Source organism: Desmodus rotundus, chromosome 5, assembly GCF_022682495.2.
Source record: "Desmodus rotundus isolate HL8 chromosome 5, HLdesRot8A.1, whole genome shotgun sequence".
NCBI lineage: Eukaryota > Metazoa > Chordata > Mammalia > Chiroptera > Phyllostomidae > Desmodus > Desmodus rotundus.
The window spans coordinates 119,144,795-119,165,817 of NC_071391.1; the positions used below are offsets into that span (position 1 = coordinate 119,144,795).

Here is a 21,023-nt window from a genome sequence, read left to right on the forward strand (position 1 = left end):
CCAGCTTTTAGGATTCTCATGTGACCATTCGTGATGCAAGAAATTGGTAGGTGGCCTGGTCCTTTCCTTTATTCACCACCACCATCTAGTTCTAGAGCATTTTTATCACCCCAAAGGGAAATCCGGGACCCATTACCAGTCACTGTCTATTCTCCCGATCCCCAATGCCTGGCAACCTCTATTTTACTTTCTGTCCAGACATTCACCAGAGCAGTTACAGGCTAATATAGCGAACACTTCCAGTCACTAAGGAGGACCAATTAACTGAATGAAGCAAAAGGCTTTTTTGTTTGAGAACGTTTGAGTATTAACACCTTGATTCTGAGCCAAATTTAACTTCAGGTCATAATGTCCCTATTGGTTCACCTTGTTGAACTTGAGCGTATCAGTGTCTGGGTCTCTCATCACTAATCTGTGCAACAGGATTACTATGCCTGCTTTCCCTCTGTGTAGTGCTCCTCACTCCTTGACCTCATTTGCCTTCCACTTTATAGAATTCAGAGAAGCCACAGCAGATTCTGGTTATCCTACTGAAAGATTGAAGATTCACTAATCAATTTTCAGCTCTATTAAGAAATAAGGGTGCCTCCTATCTAGAAAGATGCCTTTGCCATTCTTCTGTAGTTTCCTTCCCAAGTTCAAATTAAACTACGGATTTATTAAAGCTAACTGTCCACCTGAGCATTTCATGTCTGGCCCATTTCATGCACTGGGGTAGATACTGGAAAGTAAGTTAAATGTCCAAGAAGCCAAATGGCTCTGAGTGACATTTCTAAAATGGTTCTCACAGAAATGAAGACTTTTTGGTTCAAACTGTCATTTTCCTTTTGCATCTCTAAATTACAACAAAAACAATTTTATCTATTTTACATTTACTTTGTTGACATCATAAAATCATGAAGATAAACTTTAAATGGAAATAAAATTTTCTTTGACATTAGAAACACGTACACATACAGTCCAATTAAGTCGAAATCTGCCGATGGTCTAGGATATCAGTATTTTCTAAAAGCTCCCTTCGTGATTCTACTTTCTACTGACGGAATCATCCCCACCCCGCCCCCCAAAATCCCGTTTTCTAACTGTTGAGAATCACTAAAGATACCCGAGCAACACAGGCACTACCGGCCATGTCTTTATCTTCCCCTACCGCCCCAAGAAAAAGCTGTTTCAAATAAAGTCCATCCCCAAGTCATCTTAATAACCTGTTTCACAATCATAAACTATAATCAAGTTTCAAGCCCCCAAACCATCCCACTGGTATTCAGTCATCTAATAAGCTACTCTAAAATTATAGTAACAGTCATAATCTTTCAGGCCATTTCCCGGTTTATTTTCCAGGCTCTCAGTAAGCCCTGACTACTCCCCAGAAAGGGGTAATATTGTTCTTGATTTCTCTTGGTATTTATTTCTGGAAAGAACAAATCAAACCAGAAATGATAACCAAATTATCAAATCAACTCAAAGCAAACATTTGAAGGTTGTGTAGCAGTTCTAGCTTTGTGTGAACACTGTCAGACAAAGGAGTCGTGTACGTTCCAGGTTAGGAGCTGCCACCAATTCAATGCTGCTACTTAATTTAATCAACAGTCCTACATGATTTCCATAAAAAGATTTAAGTTACGTGATACAACTTGAGTACACATAAGTTTTCTGTTCTTGAAAAATGTCACTAACAAATCTACAAAGAAATATTTTCGGTATCAAAAAGGGTCCAGAAACATATCACCTATTTAAACTTTATAGTAGCACTTAGGAGAAAATAAGATGGGTCACGGACCTAAAACTGGCAGAAAGGTATTTCAGGGCCTCTTGTCAAACAATTCTCAGTGGCCTTTCATTTGATTGTTGTTTGTATATTCAGAGAGCTAGTTAAAGGTAAGATTTAGGCCACTGTAGATTTTTAAAATATAGTTATGATTTGTAACTAAAAAGGGAACTCTGATGACAGAGGTCCACCAAACACAAAACGATCCAGCCAGCCTTTGCTCACGGTGGCTTCTACACGCTTAGAGCCCACCCTTTTCTGCGTATCATTTTTTTCTCCGCCAGCTAAGTTTCCCTCCAACAGCAAAAGAGCTGTATTACAGCAGTCACAGGCCTACCTCACACGAGAGAACAACCCCTTTGGGAGAGCATCTCCTCTCCCCTTCCTCAACGAATCCCACGCTTCACTGTCTTTGGATGAACCCTAGGTTTACCTGTTCGTCCCAGAACCAAATCACCTTCTTTAGAGCGATGGTTCCCCACCCAGATAACCTGACACCCTTTCATTATGCTGAAATAAAATCCCAGATAGGCATAAGGCCAACCTACTTACACACACACACAATTTGAAAAAAAAAACCCCAAAAAACCTAACTTAATAGAAAGGATAAATAAAACTTATAATAAAATGTGTATTATGATGCACAAATGCTCAGGAATGGCTACACTATTAGACATAAATAAATAAATGTGAGTGCTACAAACAAAAGCTGACCCTGATATGTTGTGATGCCAACTCAAATACACTTTGGTGATGAAATTTTCCAAAATGGTAAACTCTTGGAAAAATTCTAAACAAAACCACCATCTTCACTTGATTTACAATGTAGCTGCATTCCTAGAAAATCCAGTGCACTGTGCACAAAAACACTTTGTGTTTATATACACAAAACAGAGCTACGGTCTAGGACCCGATAATAACTGATGGGATACTGCAAAGTCATGTAGGACACCGGACAAGTCTGCCTGGTCCCTGCCCATCAGATACTTGTAGTACCCTCCAAACTGTGAAAAGATCGCCCCTACAAACCAACCCCAAAGGGGGCAGTAGGACACTGAGTCAGTCAGGCTCACACAAACCTTGATTACTCTACGAAATGGGGAAGGGTGGGATGGAGGGTGGAGAGGCAACCACACCCACCACTTCTAATTTCCTCGTTCATAAATTAAAACTAAGAGAATTTCAAGCACTCCCTCAGATAAAGGACTTCCTATTGAAGAAGCTTTTACTAGTAAAGCAAGGTCCACTGTATCTGGTCAAATTCATGTTAAAATTCAGATGGCTAGGAAGGTGATTGGCTAAACTAAAATATATCAGGTTTTAATTAACACTTGAATCCATTTTGTGGAAATGCTAAGTTTCAGGAAAAAAAACAATGACCTTTAAAAGGCAGCTTACACCCTGGCTGGTGTGACTCAGTGAAATGAGTGTTGGCCTGAGAACTGAAAGGTCACCGGTTCGATTCCCAGTTGGGGTATGTGCTTGGGTTGTGGGCAAACCAATCAATGTTTCCCTCTTTCTCTTTCTCCCTCTAAAAAAATGAATACAATCTTTAAAAAAAGGCAGCTTACATTCCATAACTCAGTCTTGCAAACTTATTATCAAATATTTAATTGGATTTGGATTTTCAATTTTTTAATTGGAATGGAATTTCAGTATTAAAAAAATACACTCAAAGCTGTTACTTCTTTACGTCTATAAGATCTGTTCTTTCATGTTACAAAAGCAGAAAGACAGCACAGGAAAACACGTTATGGTTAAGGCCAAGAGGGAGTACTGCCGAAGCAAACTGCGTTAGCAGTGGCCATGCCCAAGTGAACTGGCAAAGAAACCGCGTACAGCAACTCTCTAGCGCAGGCACACCAGTGCAGACGACCAAGGCCCAACTGACCACTCGGTTCACACCTGAAGAATTTACTTGTTGTCAGGTGGGGAGGACAGAACATTAAGACAGGGTTCATGTCTAAAAGTCAGTACCACTTAAAGCAAATCTAAATTAAGTAAGTCGTGTCACTATAGGCTGTTTCCTAACATTTTAGGCACAAAATATTCTGTAACACTGACATCCATATTAGTTGTCAGAGGAAGGGAAGGAAAAGAGATGACTTTACATAAACTCACAAGTTACTTTTAAAATGAAGATTTCTATTTTGCAACCAATGTATTTAGACTATTATAAAGAAAGGTCTAGGGGAGGGAAAAAAGCTCTGTTGTATTACACTGGCAATGAATGAGGAACACACACACCGCCCGGTATCATCCACTGAACAGTCCCCACCCGAGTCGCCCTCGGCGTGGTTTACTGGGTTCCTCAGGAAGGGTCTGAGGTGCTTCGAGAGCAGCGGTTTTCACCTGGTGCGCCCCGATTGTTTTTAAGCCACGTAACACCTGACTATTTAGTCCGGGGCACTGACCTCTTTTCCCTTAGATTGTCAAATTAAAAAAATGACAAAAGCCAACACCACAATAGCTGTTGGCGTAATGAATCAAAATTATACCTATTTTTTGGTCAGATCAGCAAAAAAGAAAGTATTCTGGTGTGCTGCGGGATTTCAGTGTCAGCGGGCGTGTGCTGAGGGGAAGAAGGCTCGCCCTCGCTGGTCCAGGGCGAGTGTACATTTGCTCAAAGGGCGCTGGTCCGCTGCTGCCAGAACTTAAGGGGAAATACACGTTACTGTGTTTAGTTTCTGTCTAAACTTTCTGTTCAACGGCTCTTACATTTTTTAAAACCCATGCCATTTCTAAAACAATTAAGGCAAACTGCCTTTTCTAATGTTAAAATTTAATAATAAAGCTTTTTAGAAAAGATCTAAATGAAACTTTTAAAATGCAACTTTTTTTAAAGTCTCAAGTTCACAAAACTACTATTGCCAACTATAGACTTCAGTTATTCTAGGGAGATAAGACACATTCTCCCTTTTTTAAAAGATGAAAATAAAATCACTCTGTTTTCTATTATAAAAAAGCTGTGAACTTGACAATAAAGTGTGCTAGAATCTCTTAATCCCACATTTTGTCCTTATGTCCTATGTGCCTATGCATGAGACATATTACTTTCCAAATAAAGGAGAAAAAAAAACAGACCCACTGGGAGAAACAATGTTTAATAAATGGTGTTGAAACAAATAGCTATCTGTTTGGAATAAAAATAAAATTAGATCCTTATACCTTCCACCATATAGAAAAATACATATATTACTGATGGACTCAAGAGTAAAAAATAAAAATGCAAGTACCCAAAATTCTACATAGAATTTTAGGGGGTTCACAGACTCCCTGAAGTCCATCCGAGGATCTCAAATTACCTAGAAGAGAAACTGTTAATCCTCATGTCTATTACAGTCTCAAGGCCGATACTAGACATGTTTTCAAGATCAAGTCACATGCAACCAATAAAGGTGAAGATGTTAAGTCATTGTTGAAACTTTATAAAATCTCCAAACTGGAACTAGAAACAGAGGCACATCAATCAATACAAATGGACAATGACTTAAAAAAAAATACACCAATTTAAATAAGTTCGAGTGCATACTGTACAAGTGTATCCATATGTCTGGTAGTCTTTCAGAAATATAAAATCAGCTAAATCTGTAGTACTTAAAATTTATTTTACGTGTAATGTTATTCTCAAACTTGATTAAAATACTTAATAAATACAAGTTATGCTTATTATGAATACCTGCAACGTACTTAAACATCTAAGCATATAATAGGAATTCTATAATATTAAAATGCAATACTTTCACCTGCATTAATCTCACACACAATGGAAAAATACTTGCAGATAGTAGCATTAAGAATGCAAATATATTTTCACTGTGGAAGAAAAATAGTAAGGTTAGAAGTCATGTATTTGAGTGATCTACAAGGACGCTGTAGATAGTGTACATTGTGACATTCTATTTTAAAATGAAAACAATTCAGTATGTAAGTTTACAACAAATTTACTCAAGGCAAAATATTTGTTTATTACAGAACAGGATCTTAAGTCAAAGTAGCAAGGCAACATTAGATCAACCATTTTAGATTTTTTAAATGAAGTATAGCTTTAAAGTTGTAATAAAGGTGAACAAATTCTAACATGCTCTTCTCTTCTTATAAATGGGATGATGTAGAAAAGCAAAGCTTCAACGTGTAGGGATTGGAACCATCTGTAAACATTAAAAAACAAAGTTAATAACTCACTTCAAACTTTCAAGATTACCTTGAATTAGCAGAATGAACTATTTTACCTTTTTATAGTATGAGAAGCAAGAATATCAAGAAGGAAAGCTTCTACGTAAGGTGTTAAGGGGAAGATTACTTTTGTTCTTATCTACTAGCAGGAAAGCTCCAGGACGCCAGGAACTTTGCCTCTTGCTACATCCCTATTGTTTTAACCATTATCCAACACACAGAAGGCCCTTTGTTTTTAGTGAATTAATCATTACAGATAAATAGTATCAAGATTAGGCGTATGTCCATGAGCAAAAAGCTCACTCTGCAGAAAATATTACCAAAGGTAATTCCTCAATAAAAACCAATTCGCATATAGCTTGGTAAGAGGGAAAAGACTGGAATGTAAAGGAAGATTATCAATAAGCTGAAAAAAATTTCAGGAGATCTAGGATTAAAAATCTGATCATTAGGGCATGTAAATTCTAGAATTACTTTAAAAAAAATATTTCCATTTCATGCATTTTTCTCTAACTTTTCAGACCAAGCAGAGACAACTCTTCATCAATTGATTATACAAATAAACAATTCTGTTTATTTATTTTATTTTATTTATTTTTTTTTTTTAAGTCTCACCCAAGGACATGCTTATTGATTTTAGAGGGAGGGGAAGGGAGAGGGGGGGAGAGAAGAACATCAACTGGTTGCTGTTCATATGCGCCCCACCTGGGGATGGAACCCAAACCCAGGCTTGTGCCCTGACTGGGAATCGAACCCATGGCATTTCAGTCTACAGGATGACCCTCCAACCAAGTGAGACGCACCAGCCAGGGCCAATTCTGATATCTTAATATACCAGATTTTTAGTCTTAGAAGCTCCTTAAGGGGAAAAAAACCATATAAAGGAAAAAGCATATACCTATATAAAAAAGTATTTGCAAGACAGTGTAGAGGATAAAACAGAAATAACTTTATTTGTCTCCAAGGAGTTTATAATTCATACATTACCTTGAATATATCTCAACTGTACATATAATTTTAAAGTCTTTGAAAACTTTATCAAAAATCAAGCCTCACTAATTAAAATTTACTTTTGTAACCAGAGGTAAAATGGGAAGCATTCCTATTTAAGTTTTTATTTTAAAAAATGTCAAACATAAAAAATACGTAGAGTGGTGTAATAAGCCCTCGCACATCACCTCACGTCAGTTGCTGTCAGTATCTGGCAGTCTATTTCATCTGCCTACCCTCCATACACTCCTGGGGGGCCAGGGTATTTAAAGCAAATCCATAAACCCTTCAGTGTGTATTTTTTCCCTTAACTACCATTCATTACCATACCTAATAAAATTAATAATAATTTTTCTCCTATCATTTAGAAAACTAAAATTTTAACACCCTTTAGAACCAGGATCAAAGTAAACTGCACAGCACAAAGCTTCAGGAGTTAAATACCTTGCACAGTAAAAAAGAAGGCTTCATACAACGGAGAAAATAAACAGAGTGATTTCATTTGACACAAATTTTAAAAAAAGAGAAAGTGAGACTACGCTGTGTTGCTACAAGTGTTGGGAAATAGGCGTCTTCATTTACCGCAGGCAGGGATGTAAACTGGTGCAAACTCGTTTAAGGGCAATCTAACAACATTTACCAAAATACACAGCTTAACGCCCTCCACTACTAGGAAATTGCCCTACAAGTACGAAAAGCGCAACTATAAGGCATGTATCACAGAAACAAAAATAACAACTGGAAACAAGCAGGGACCATCCGTACGGAAATGGGTAAATCAAATAAACTGTGGTATATCTCTACTGTTTAGCTACTCTGCAAATGCTTTAAAAAAAAAAAAAAAAAGCCCTGGTTGGTGTGACTCAGTGGATCGAGCTCTGGCTTGCAAACTGAAAGTTCACTGGTTCAATTCTGGTCAGGGCACGTGCCTGGTTTGTGGGCCAGGTGCCCCCGATTGGGGGCATGCAAGAGGCAACCAATTGATGTATGTCTCACACATTGATTTTTCCCTCTCTTTCTCCCTCCCTTCCATTCTCTCTAAAAATAAATAAATAAAAAGCCTTAAAAAAAAAAGTAGCTTTACATGGGTTGATACAGAAATAGCTCCAAAATATATTAAGTGAAAACAGCAAGGCACAGAAGAGTATGTACAGAGAAATCATTCTGTGTAAGTTTCAAAATGTACATATATATTTACACTGGGAGAAGGAATAAAAGGAAGAAACAAAAGGTTAGAAGGTATTGCCCTGGCTGGTGTGGCTCAGTGGATTGAGCACCAACCTGCAAACTGAAAGGTCACTAGTCTGATTCCCAGTCAGGGCACATGCCTAGGTTGTGGGCCAGGTCCCCGGTCGGGGGCATGTTGAGAGACAGCCGATCGGTATTTTTATCCCTGTTTTTCTCCCTCCCTTCTCCTCTCTCTAAAAATAAATAAAATCTATTTTTTTTTAAGAGTTGAAAGGTATAGAAACTTTAATTTTCATTTTGTAGCTTCAGGTACTGTTTTGAGTTTTTTAGCCATATATAATATATTGGTTTTCTCTAAAAAGATCAACAGGTATTATAGAAACCAGCTTCCAAGATGGTTGCAAGGATCCCTGCCTCCAGGTATCCACAGCCCTCTCTGGTCCCCTCCCCAACATTGTACCACTGTTGGTCCGTGTGACCACAAGAATACAGCGTATGTGATGTTATGTCACTTGCAATGTTAGGTGATCAAAGACACTGTGGCTTCTATTTTGGTCTTCTTCTCTCATCCTCTTGGATCACTCACTCAGAAAGAAGCCAGTTACCCTGAAATGGACAGCGCAGCCTGACTAGGCCTGCGAACAGCCACCTGAGAGAGAGCTTAGAAGTGGATTTCCTAGCCCTCAGTCAAGACTTGAAATGCCTGCAGGCCCAGGGAACAGTCTCGGTGCAACCTCACTAGAGACCCTAAGCCAGAACTACCCAGCTAAACTGTATACAGATTACTGACCCTCAGCAATAGTAAGATAACAAATGTTCGCTGGGTTTTTTTAAACATCCTCACCCAAGGACATTTTCATCGCCTTTTGAGAGAGAGTGATTAAGGAAGAGAGAGAAACATCGATTGGCTACCTCCCATATGCTCCCATACAGGGTAACGTATACAGCTGAACTGGGGATCAAACCTGCAACCTTTTGGCTACGCTCCGACCAACTCATCCATCCCAGCCAGGGCAATGTTTGCTCTTCCAAGGTGTTAAATGTTGCGATAATCTGTTACACAGCGATAGGTAACTAATATAACGAGTATATGGGTTGTGGGATTCGTATACCTTTTTTTCTTTGTACTTCTCTATTTTTTAAAAGCTAAGAAATGTTATTTTTAAGTTATTGCCAATACTTCTGCCAGGACCTCCCACTGGAAAATGACGACACAATTTCACTTACTCGGAACTCTTATCTGGTAGTGATTAAGAGCTGTAAGGGCTTCTACGGCATCAGTTTTGCACTCCCATTCTAAGAGCCCAGAGAGCGTTTTGGCAGACGCTAAAGCAAAGAATCACAAATCCAGCTGTTACTTGCTTGACATCAACTTAATCAGCAAACTTAAGAAGAGGGAAAGTGCACTTACGTTTTGCATCGAACACTTTGTATTTGATGAATGTAAGAACTTCATGGTCATTGCACAACTGTTAACGAAATGTGGTACTCCGTTAAAAATATGGTCAAAGTAAGACTTCTACCTTTTTTTAAACAAAATCAACGTCATGGTAGTTTTTAAGTTTTGAGCCTGGCACGAATGAATTAGATAAAATATGTTTTTAGATTACTAAGTTGTATGAGAAAAATCAATTAAAACCACACATTTGTAACTGAAATACATATTTTCAGACCGGGATTTACCGGCTGACCAACAGGAACGGATATCCATAAAATCAACTCTTTTCTGAAGCATTTCCTACAGTCAGGGAAAAAGGCGGGGATATATAAAATTTTGTTACGGGTAAGAATTAAAAACATAGCAACAGAATTTTCTGAATGCAGGAGTGAGAGTATCTCATTCTAATTTCAACTCTTAAAAACACTGCATCACAAACCAAAAAGACCGATGAAGAATGGAGGCCAGGAGTATAATGGCCAAAGAATAAACTATATAAATAAAGCACCAAACAAACAACAGAAGACTAATACTACCAAAAGCTGGTGAACAGAGCTACGATACGGCACATCTGAAAACAGGAAACGGGAACATTTCACACGCCTGGCACGCCAGGGCCCACCTTTGTGAAGGTCTCCTCTGTGACGCACAGAGGAACGTTGTAGTAGTGCAGCACGCACGAGGGCGGCTGGATTATGTTCTTAGACGCCTGGCCAGCACTGGTAAAGCGGTTGTTTTTGCTCATTGCGAAATCCTTGTAGCTACTTGTCCCATCCTCCAGCTCAAAGATTTGACTAGGAACGACCGAGTGTTGCTTAGACACACTGCGGAGTGGGAAGGGATAAAGTACAGAAGGTGCCTTGTCAGACGAAAAGCAGCACAGACACCGTCTCAGAATGTTAACGTGGGTACCCACATCAATCTTAACGAAAAAGAGCATATGCAGCTGTGTAAACACAGTTTAAGTATTTACTATTTTGAACACTTATTTAAATATTTAAATTTAGTTTGAGTTAAATCACTCATATTTTAGACATTAGACAGAAAAATCTATGGAATATGTTCTCATATTAGAAAACTTTAACATAAAATGTGCCCATTTTAACATGCTGTTTTATAATCATAAAACTAAAAAGTAGGTACAGGTAAGCAAAATCTGATTACATAATCCTAATACTTTGTCTAAAATCACACCACCAAGGTATAAATTTCAGATGTGCCCTCACTTACATTAAAATATCCTGAAACTGAAATTAATGTTGTTAATAAAAAGGACAAAGATTTTAAAATATGTCTAAATTTAGCACTTAAGATACTTACCACACATTAAGTCTTTTCCCAAATAACTTGACATTGTTCAGGTGTGTGACTGCCCTTTCTACCGCATACTCGTCGCCCATTTCTACCAGTGCAGTGCCAGGAATGGTCTTCATGAATTTTACCTGCACATACAAAAGTTCCAAAAAGGTGACTGTTTCATTCCCTTTTAGAGTAACAGGATTACGAAAAGATAACATGGTTTAAGTGGTTATATCAAATACAGAAGACCACCTGGCATCTTAAACTTTATTCTGATGTGCTATTAGACATTCTTAACTCGTATCAAAAAAAGTTAAGAAGAAAGACTATAATTATATTGTGTAGCACACTGGAGAACACAGGCTTACCCTGGCTCTCTTATTTATTAACTGTGTGATGTACAGCAATTTACTTCACTTCTCTGAGCCCCAGACTTCCCTGTAACACGGAGATAACAGCGTCTGACAGGACTCTCAATATGTATTCATTCAACAAATATTTATTAAATGCCTAATGTTTTGATAAGCACTGTGCTAGGCACTGGGGATTTAATAATAAACATAACAGACATGGTCTTCTTGAAGTTTATATTCTAGGTAGGTAGATCAGAAATTTAAAAGTAAGTAAGATTTACCAATAACCAGAGTGCTGTTACAGCCATATACAAAACCCTATATAAGAAACAGTAAAAGGCCCTGGCCGGGTAGTTCAGTTGGTTGGAGCGTAGTCCTGGTATGCCAAGGTTGTGGATTCCATCCCTGGTCAGGGCATATACAGGAGGCAACTAATAAATGCATAAATAAGTGGAACAACAAATCACTGTTTCTCTCCCCCCAGAATCAATAAACAAAATAAATAAATAAAATTGAAAGAAAAAAATAATACAAGGTGGCCTTGAGACAACACTGCCTATAGAAAGGCCTGTGCAAGGTAGGGGCCGTTTAAAATATAGGCAACACTTCACAAGTTTTCATGCCATCTTGGGCAGAGGCCACATTATCCTCTTACTTTAATTTTAATATAAGTGCTGTAAGGGTTAGATGGGATAAAGTATGAAAATCACTTGGCATAGTGATTTTCCTACCTGTTGGAAGGTTCAAAAATAGCTATTAAATACTACTAACATCCATGACATCTTTTTTTCAGTTTCTATTTACTTATTTTTTAAGAGATAGGGGAAGGGAAGAAGAAAGAGAGGGAAAGGAAAACATCAATGTGTGAGAGATACACGGTCACCTCTCACACACCCCCAACTGCGGACCCGGCCCACAACCCAGGCATGTGCTCTGACCAGGGATTGAACCCAGCGAACTCTAGCTTCACAGGCTGGCACCCAATCCACTGAGCCACACCAGCCAGGGCCATGACATACGTCTGTATCAGCTGACTTCAAAGGAATACTGGGAATGTACTTACACATCAAATGCAACATAGCACTTATACCCACCACTGCCACCGTCAGTTTTAATGCGCTACCCTAGTATTTTTATACTGCACCTGCACTTAACAAAACTCAGCTATAGCAGGACTTGTCAGTTTTCTTTGAAATTAACTGTCTTCTTTTGGGCAAAATTTCTCTTCCTTGATTAAAACCAGTAACATCCTACAAATCTAATCATGAATAAATATGTATGTTAAGTATGTAGTTCTTGTGCTGGTAAATCTTTAAAAGAAGTTAGGAAAAATTATATATAGATATTGTAAGGATTATGATGGCTGGAGTTTAATGTATCATAATATATCACTTAAAATATTTAAAAAATGTTGAGATGCCAAGTGAAACTAGAATTGTTTAAGCAACACACAGAAAACTTAAGTTTTGTTAGACAAAGTAATTTGGGTCACTACCATCATAATTAGTTCGTAACACAAAAGACAAAGCTCTACTAAAGATGTTGATTAAACCCCCTGATTCTGATTACCTAAGAAATCTGAAAAGCACAAAAAGAAAAGTAATACTATGTAAAGAAGGTTCAAAGACACATGAAAGCCCACTTAGTTATCAAGCATGAGGCTCCTAGACCTTAACTAACAACCAGATATCTAAGATAACTGCGTGAAAAAATTTGAACTACTTTTCCTAATGTTGCTAAATCTGTACCATGTAGCCTTGGCTAGCTATGTAAGTAGATATATCTTACATGTTATCACCTAGACCAAATGTATATATTTTTTTAAATGTGGTCAAATAGAAGAGAACCAAGATGGCGGCGTAGGTAGACACACTGCGCCTCCTCGCACAACCAGAACTGACAGAGAATCGAACAGCAAGGGGGACCAACACCAAGGAAATAGAAAATAAACATTCATCCAGACTGGTAGGAGGGGCGGAGACGGGCACCGGGGTGGAGAGGACTCGCGTGGCTGTGGCGGGACTGAGACTGGCGGAGTGTGGGACAAATGGCGCAGGCAGTCCGAGCACTAGCAGACCCTGCGGCCCCACATCTGCGCAGATAAACCGAGAGGGCCGGACTCAGAGTGGCGGAGAAAGGGGCAGGCAGAGCAGCGGGTAGCACCCCGCAGCACCACATTCGCCCACAGATAAACCGAACGGCGGGGAGCAAAGCAGACCACGTAACCCAGGGCTCCAGGTCCGGGAAATAAAGCCTCAAACCTCTGATTGAAAACGCCCGTGGGGGTTGGGGCGGCAGCAAGAGAGACTCCCAGCCTCACAGGAGAGGTTGTTGGAGAGACCCACAGGGGCCTAGAGTGTGCACAGGCCCACTTACTCGGGAACCAGCACCAGAGTGGCCCAGTTTGATTGTGGGTAGCGGAGTGAAAGATTGAAAGACGGAGGAGAGTGAAGCGGGCGCCATTGCTCCCACTCAGCCCCTCCCCCACGTACAGCGTCACAGCGCTGCGACCAGCATTACCCTGCCCCGGTGAACACCTAAGGCTCCGCCCCTTAAAGTAACAGACGCGCCAAGACAAAAAAAAAAAAAAAAAAAAAAAGGCCCAAATGACAGAACACTTCAAAGCTCCAGAAAAAATACAACTAAGCGACGAAGAGATAGCCAACCTATCGGATGCACAGTTCAAAACACTGGTTATCAATATGCTCACAGACTTGGTTGAATCTATTCGAAAAACAGATGAAAAAATGAAGCCTATGCTAAGAGAAACAAAGGAAAATGTACAGGGAACCAATAGTGATGAGAAGGAAACTGGGACTCAAATCAACAGTGTGGACCAGAAGGAAGAAACAAATATCCAACCAGAAAAGAATGAAGAAACAAGAACTTGGAAAAATGAGGAGAGGCTTAGGAACCTCCCGGACACCTTGAAACGTTCCAACATCCGAATTATAGGGGTGCCAGAAGGAGAAGAGGAAGAACAAAAAATTGAAAACTTATTTGATCAAATAATGAAGGAGAACTTCCCTAATCTGGCAAGGGAAATAGACTTCCGGGAAGTCCAGGAAGCTCAGAGAGTCCCAAAGAAGCTGGACCCAAGGAGGAACACGCCAAGGCACATCATCATTACATTACCCAAGATTAAACGCAAGGACCTACATCCAAGATTACTGTATCCAGCAAAGCTATCACTTAGAATGGAAGGGAAGATAAAGTGCTTCTCAGATAAGGTCAAGTTAAAGAAGTTCATCATCACCAAGCCCTTATTATATGAAATGTTAAAGGGAGTTACCTAAGAAAAAGAAGATCAAAAATAGGAACAGTAAAAATGATAGCAAACTCACAGTTATTAACGGCCACACATAAAACAAAAACGAGAGCAAACTAGGCAAACAACTAGAACATGAGGGTTGTCATTAAGGGAGTGGGAGGGGGAGGGGGGGAAAGGTACAGAGAATAAGTAGCATAGATGATAGGTGGAAAATAGACAGGGGGAGGGTAAAAATAGTGTAGGAAATGTAGAAGCCAAAGAACTTATAAGTATGACCTATGGACATGAACTATAGGGGGGGAATGTGGGAGGGAGGGGGGTGGGCAGGATGGAGTGGAGTGGGGGGGGGAATGGGACAACTGTAAGAGCATAATCAATAAATATATTTTTTTAAAAAATGTGGTCAAATATGTTGAGGAAACTCTTATTTCAGAGATTTACCAAGTTATTTCCTCAAATCAGGGAGGCTTTAGAATCAAATTAAGGACTAAGAATACCAAGAGATTCACATAACATACTTACACTTTTTTATTGTTGTGAAAACAGGGGAAATATCATTACTACGATATTGAAACTCAAAGTAGCAAGTGTATCAAACAATTTCCCCAGTAAATTTTTCACAACGCTTCTAATATAGTTTAACATCTATTTTGTAACAGGGACTACCCTAAGAATTTGTAAAATTTTCAATGAACAAAACATCACAGATGTGGAGAAACCACAGTGTTATCTGGTGAAAATCAAGTTACAATTTGAGAGATCTTCAAAATATGTTTAACTTAAATGTTTTGCTTCTTTTTGAGTATAAGCCTCTGGACAAAAAGTTTTGGCCAAATTCTAGTGAAGTGGGTCGGTTTCAAACACTGTTGGAGCTAAAAGCACATTGTTCCTCAGAAGACACAAGAACTCTAGCATCCGGAAGGCAAGTCAATCTATGCAAATCTAGAACTCTCCTAAAACTCATGACTTGAGGCCAAACTCTGAGACATAGTTATGTATACCTAGCTCCATGAAAGTAACTGCTATTTCAAATTCCAGTTTCACATGTTAAATACTAGCATCTGTTGCCCTGGCTTGAGCAGCTCAGTGGGTTGGGTGCTGTCTGACAAACAAAAGGTTGCTGGTTCAATTCCAGGTCTGGGCACGTGCCTGGTCCACAGGCCAGGCCCTGGATTGGAGGCATGTGAGAGGCAACTGATCAATGTTTCTCTCTCTTTCTCCTTTCCTTCCCCTCTCTCTAAAAATAAATAAAAATCTTTTAAATGCTAGAATCTCTCTGAAATGATAAAAAATAAGATTTATGCCTATAACACTCTAGTAAGTGATTAAATTGTTTTAGACTTCTATCTGTATTAGTTATTTAAAAAATATTTTTAGCAGCAATAACCTATACTGATCACTTACTAACAAAAAACAATTTCTAGAGTTCCTACCTAATGAATTTTTAGCCATGCGGATTACTACTAAAAGAACTTGAACGTCCTTATTCAAGAAAACATATATTTGCTGCCTTTTCAGATTTTCCTATATTATCTTAGCAAAAAAAATTATGTAAAATTAAACTTACCTTTTCAATATTTCCATATAAGCAAAATAGGTTGAAGACTCTTGAACAATTCATTTTTAGTGGATGCAGTCCACTAACCATGACAACTGAACCAGAGGGATTTCCTCCATGCATGTATGAGGAAGAAGCCTGTGGTAATGGATACGCAACAAGCTCAGGTGTATCTCGAGAGCCCATTCTGTAACGACTTGGTAAAGGCAATAATGGACCATGCGATCCTATAAAAATGATCAAAAAAAAAAAAGAAAAAAGAAAAACCACAACTTTAGCAAATATACTACATACCACACAAAAAATAAACTCTGAATATAACTTAGTCTAATACATGCCCAAAGAAAACTCAAATGTGGGAACGTTCAAGTACAACCTATGGCAATTAATAAAATCTACATTTATGTGGACCAGGTCCAATATACACAGGCTTTCATGCACCTGCAAACATCAGGTTTTAAGTTTATATATTAAAAAAAAAAATAGTGGTTTAACAAAAAAAGGTATAGAAGATCAGGCCATAGATAGAGAGGGGGAAATCAGTGTAAACTTGGGGTTATTGTATATACATCATTATACCTCAAGTTTTTAAAAAATACCTTCTGCCAATGTCTTTTGGAGGATAATACTACAAAAACACATACAGTAAAATCTTATCTCTATACAGATATAACAAAAAGAACATCTTTAGTTCCACTGAAAGGTTGTCTCCTTTAAATATAACTTACTACAATGTACTTTCAGGTTAGTTATTTTATTCCAATTCGAACTCAGGTGACTAAAACCATAGATATCACACCTGTTCAGAGGTGTCATTATTCAGCAACCTCCACTTCTTGCAATATCAAGAAGCAGAAGAAAAAGCCTGAGTAACTGAACCTGTTGTCACAAAAAGCACACAAAGATCTGTCTCTTAACACTGAGAATCCTTAAGAATCAACCTAACTCTAGTGTAGTTCTAAACAACTTCATCTGGTTTTCCCATCCACAACAGATTAGAAGTGACAAGAAAAACCCGGCTACAGTACATGAAATAGGAATGAGCGAGCCTGGAGAAACTGGTACCACAAGGAGGCAGGGGGCACATTTACAGCAACAAGAAGAGAGGCATTAGCACTCAGAAGAGGCAACTAAGCTGGAGACAAGTAGCTCAGAAACGTAAACCTACACATCACAGATGCTCCAGTTAGTGATCGTAGAAGCACACTCTGGGACACGTGCAAAGGTCCTCCTGATACGCAAGAAACCAATCCAAAATCCCAAGTCCTTTCCTCGTTTCTCAAAAAGCGAAAACTATAACGCTACTCACTTTCATTTTTACGTAAGACCAAGGGACACAGTAATGACATTTTACTATTACCTACTGAGTTACTGAGAACTACTGTATTTTGGTATTACGGCACGCTACTGAGCTTATGTGGACTCGGTATTCAGTACGCTAAACATAGCTGCCATTCATCACCACACAGCAATACTACCACTGAGCATGTGCCAACAGTCTGAATTCCTGCAATTTTATAGAGCAGCGATTTTCAACTGGTGTGCCGCCAAAAAAATTTTAACACACAATACCGGATTTTTGAAAATTGTTGAATGTTTATTAGTTTTAGAGAGAGAGGGAGGGAGAGAGGGAGAAGAACACTGACATAAGAGGGAAACACTGACTGGTTGCCTCCCATAGGCACCCTGACGAGGGATCGAACCCGAAACCTAGGCATGTGCCCTGACTGGGAATCGAATCCTCAAACCTTTTGATGTAAGGGATGATGCTCCAACTAATTGAGACACATGGGCCAGGGAGCAATATGTGATTCCTCAGTCAGGGCCACCGCCCTCTTTTCCCTTAGACTGTCAAATTAAAAAATGACAACAGCCAACACAACAGCTGTCCAGTGTGAATGAACCAAAATTATACCTTTTTTTTGGTCAAGATTGGCAAAAAATATATTTTTGTTGTGCTGCAGATGTGCCATGTGATTAAAAAAAGGTGAAAAATCACTGTTACAGAGGAACCCTTTATCAACACATCATCATCAGTGTTGCTATAAACTGGTCACAGTTTTCAATGGCTCTTCTTGCTGGCAACTGGTAGTTTATCAAAACCACCAATATAGCTGATGGTGAGTCACCTGTTAGTAACTACACATACTTGGGCCCTAACTTAAACTGTTATACATACACCGGGGTCATACAGCAATCATTCTTACCCCCATGCAAAAGTATATGTACAAACTCTACTGCACCACTTCCCCACCACTTGCTCGTACAGTAAGGGCACTTACTATTATCACTATATTTTCTTTTCCACGGGAAGTGGAAAGATGTGTGGTAGATGGGCAGTAGAAACCTTCCACTCAACTTAAGAGTCGGTCAAGATCCAAAAACTTTTGAGATCTACTGCCAAACTTAACTATCAGATTCAGTGCAAGAGTGTAACTGATGTTCACAATTATGATCTTGAGCCATTAGGATTGATTAGATTATGTTATCTATAGAACTTAATTTGTTACCTATGTTGTTTAAGAACATAAGAAAAAAAAGAAGTCTTGTAAAAGCTTTCTATACTAAATAGTTCATGCAAAGAAGTTTTGGTGCTTAAAAAAACACGCTTCAGGTGGTATTTAAAAAATTCACTTGCATGAAAAAATGCTACATAAATGGCATTATTAACATTTTGAAAGTGTTTCTCATCTTTGATATTCTTAAATCTTTGGTCCAGGAACCACAACCAAAGACATCAGCAATTGGTACACAAACTTTTGACTCACAGCAAATAAATCTGTATATTTATTTTTGCCACTTTTCAAATATAAGGGCTTCTTCTACCAGTTCATCTCATAGGGCTGGGCTTCCCAAATTAAAAGACTTAAAGAATTCTGAAGGCACAAATTTATACTGTTTTACTACATTAAATAATAAATTTAATCTAATTAAAGAATTAACCTTTTTGATTCCCTCTTCCTTACATAACATAAAGGAAAAGCCACACATGAGATGACACAAAAATGCAAACAATCCTGTTCTGCTGAACCTACCGGATACAGTGTGATTTGTGAAATTCACTAGCTCCCATTCCCATCTTCCTCGTCTTTCCCCAACTTCCTCCCTACTTCTCTGCATCTTTATCCATTTCTCTCCCCGTCTTCCTCCCCTCCTATACCCTATTCTACTTACTTCCCTAGAGAGCGGAATTGCCCTCAGAGTTAAGTGTTTCAATGAACACAGCTCAGAACGGATGCCCCTACACAACCCCACCACAACCATTCATTCCTCTTCATGAGGGCTCTCCAGAGCCTAGAAGGTCCCACGTAACAACCATCATCATGCCCTGGCTGGGTAGCTCAACTGGTTAGAGCATCATCCCAACTTCAAGGTTGCAGGTTTCATCCCTGGTCAGGGCACATACAAAAAGCAACCAATGAATGCATAAATAAGTGGAATAACAAATAGATGTTTCTTTCTCTCTCTCTCCCCCTTTCTCTCTCTAAAATCAATAATTAAAAAAATATCACTTCAAAGAATTCTGCACCTTCTCTCTTTAAGTAAGCTTACATTTTAAAATTTATATACACAAACACAAACACTCTAAATAAATTAGGGCACAAAACTGACAAAGTATTTTACAATATGCTTTTTTAAAAAATATAAAATTCTTCTTGGGCACATACCATACTTTTGTTTATACAATTTTTCAATAATTTTGTTTATAAAATGTTTCAATTTTATAAAGGAAGGAAAGCCTCACAAATCACACTGAGAAAACAGCCTGTGTCAACACTACTACAGTGGAGTTCTTCGTCCTTCCCAAAGAAAAGAAAGATTTATTCTTTCACAGATTCTTCTAGCCTGCTGTGGCAAAACATTTAACCAATTTCAGCCTTCAGCTGATGCCCTGGCACAGTTACATGTTCACAACTACACTACAAACATGATTAGCAATTCTTCTGTGACCCTTCATTATGCAAAGCACAGTGGCTCCTAATAAGAGTTCCTTTACCGCAGGGTCAGAACTATCCACACAACCATTTTTAGTATCTACCCTGTGAAAGAAACCTCGATAAATTATGAAGGAACACACTCTTAAAATGACAGTAAGCAGTGAGATTTTCATTCTATTAATATACACCATACCCACTCCTTTGACATAACATATTGGTTTAATTTCTTCTGCCATATAGACTATTATAGAAACTTGAACACACGAGCACACACGTAATACATCTTTTTTGGGGTTTCAAAAAAGACAATGGGGAATAAACTAAAACCCACAGCTAAGAGTGGTTATCAAACACATAGGCAATTTGAAAATATTTCTGACAATAGGTAACACCAGTGGTTTTGAAGATAAATCCCCAAGTATGATAGAGCAATTTCTATTTTCTACTACTTTAAATGGCTCTGGACTTCAACTTTAAACCACAGAATAGGTGAGGTCAATAATTAAGGCTTTTTAAAAACTAAAAAATATTTAAAACCACAGAACTTACAACCAGTTAAAAATGTTATCGACAGCATTTCTCAACCTCTGCTCACAAGGACAACAGCCTGATACCTAACTCCTTCCTGTAGAAAAATATTATTCTAGACTTTGTAATCTTAACTTACCAACATAGCAAACATTAAAACTAAAGAAGTTTTAAAAGAGGAATTAAATACAAACCAATTTCACCAAAACCAAAATATCAACTGTGAAACAAAAATAATTAAAGATCTAACTAGAAACATGTTTCCTTTTCAACAAACGCCCCATTCTTTCTGCCTTTATTACTCAAAATTCCTCTTTGCTCATAATTGCTGGAATAGACAAAAATACACTTACTGAGCGTTAACACTTCTTTCTGGCCCTCTAACAGAACCACAGCCAATAACTAATCAAAACCAAGACACAACAAAACAAAATATGATGGTAAAAAAGCTTTCAAATTCCCAACCAATAGCCTCATTTATCTCAAGGACTATATGATATATCAATACTCTAAAAA

General features: G+C 38.4%; 1 protein-coding gene across 1 annotated transcript in view; it reads right to left on the bottom strand.

Moving 5' to 3' along the window:
* Positions 1-4,856: 4,856 nt before the first annotated feature.
* Positions 4,857-21,023, bottom strand: part of HNRNPLL (heterogeneous nuclear ribonucleoprotein L like) — a 44,486-nt gene continuing 28,319 nt past the window's right edge. The window contains exons 8-13 of the mRNA XM_053924256.2: positions 16,051-16,268; positions 10,881-11,002; positions 10,183-10,384; positions 9,534-9,591; positions 9,350-9,448; positions 4,857-5,919 (exon numbers count right to left, since the gene is read on the bottom strand). Coding sequence (XP_053780231.1) covers positions 5,864-5,919; positions 9,350-9,448; positions 9,534-9,591; positions 10,183-10,384; positions 10,881-11,002; positions 16,051-16,268 — 755 coding nt within the window. The 3' untranslated portion in view covers positions 4,857-5,863. The remainder of the gene's footprint in view (positions 5,920-9,349; positions 9,449-9,533; positions 9,592-10,182; positions 10,385-10,880; positions 11,003-16,050; positions 16,269-21,023) is intronic.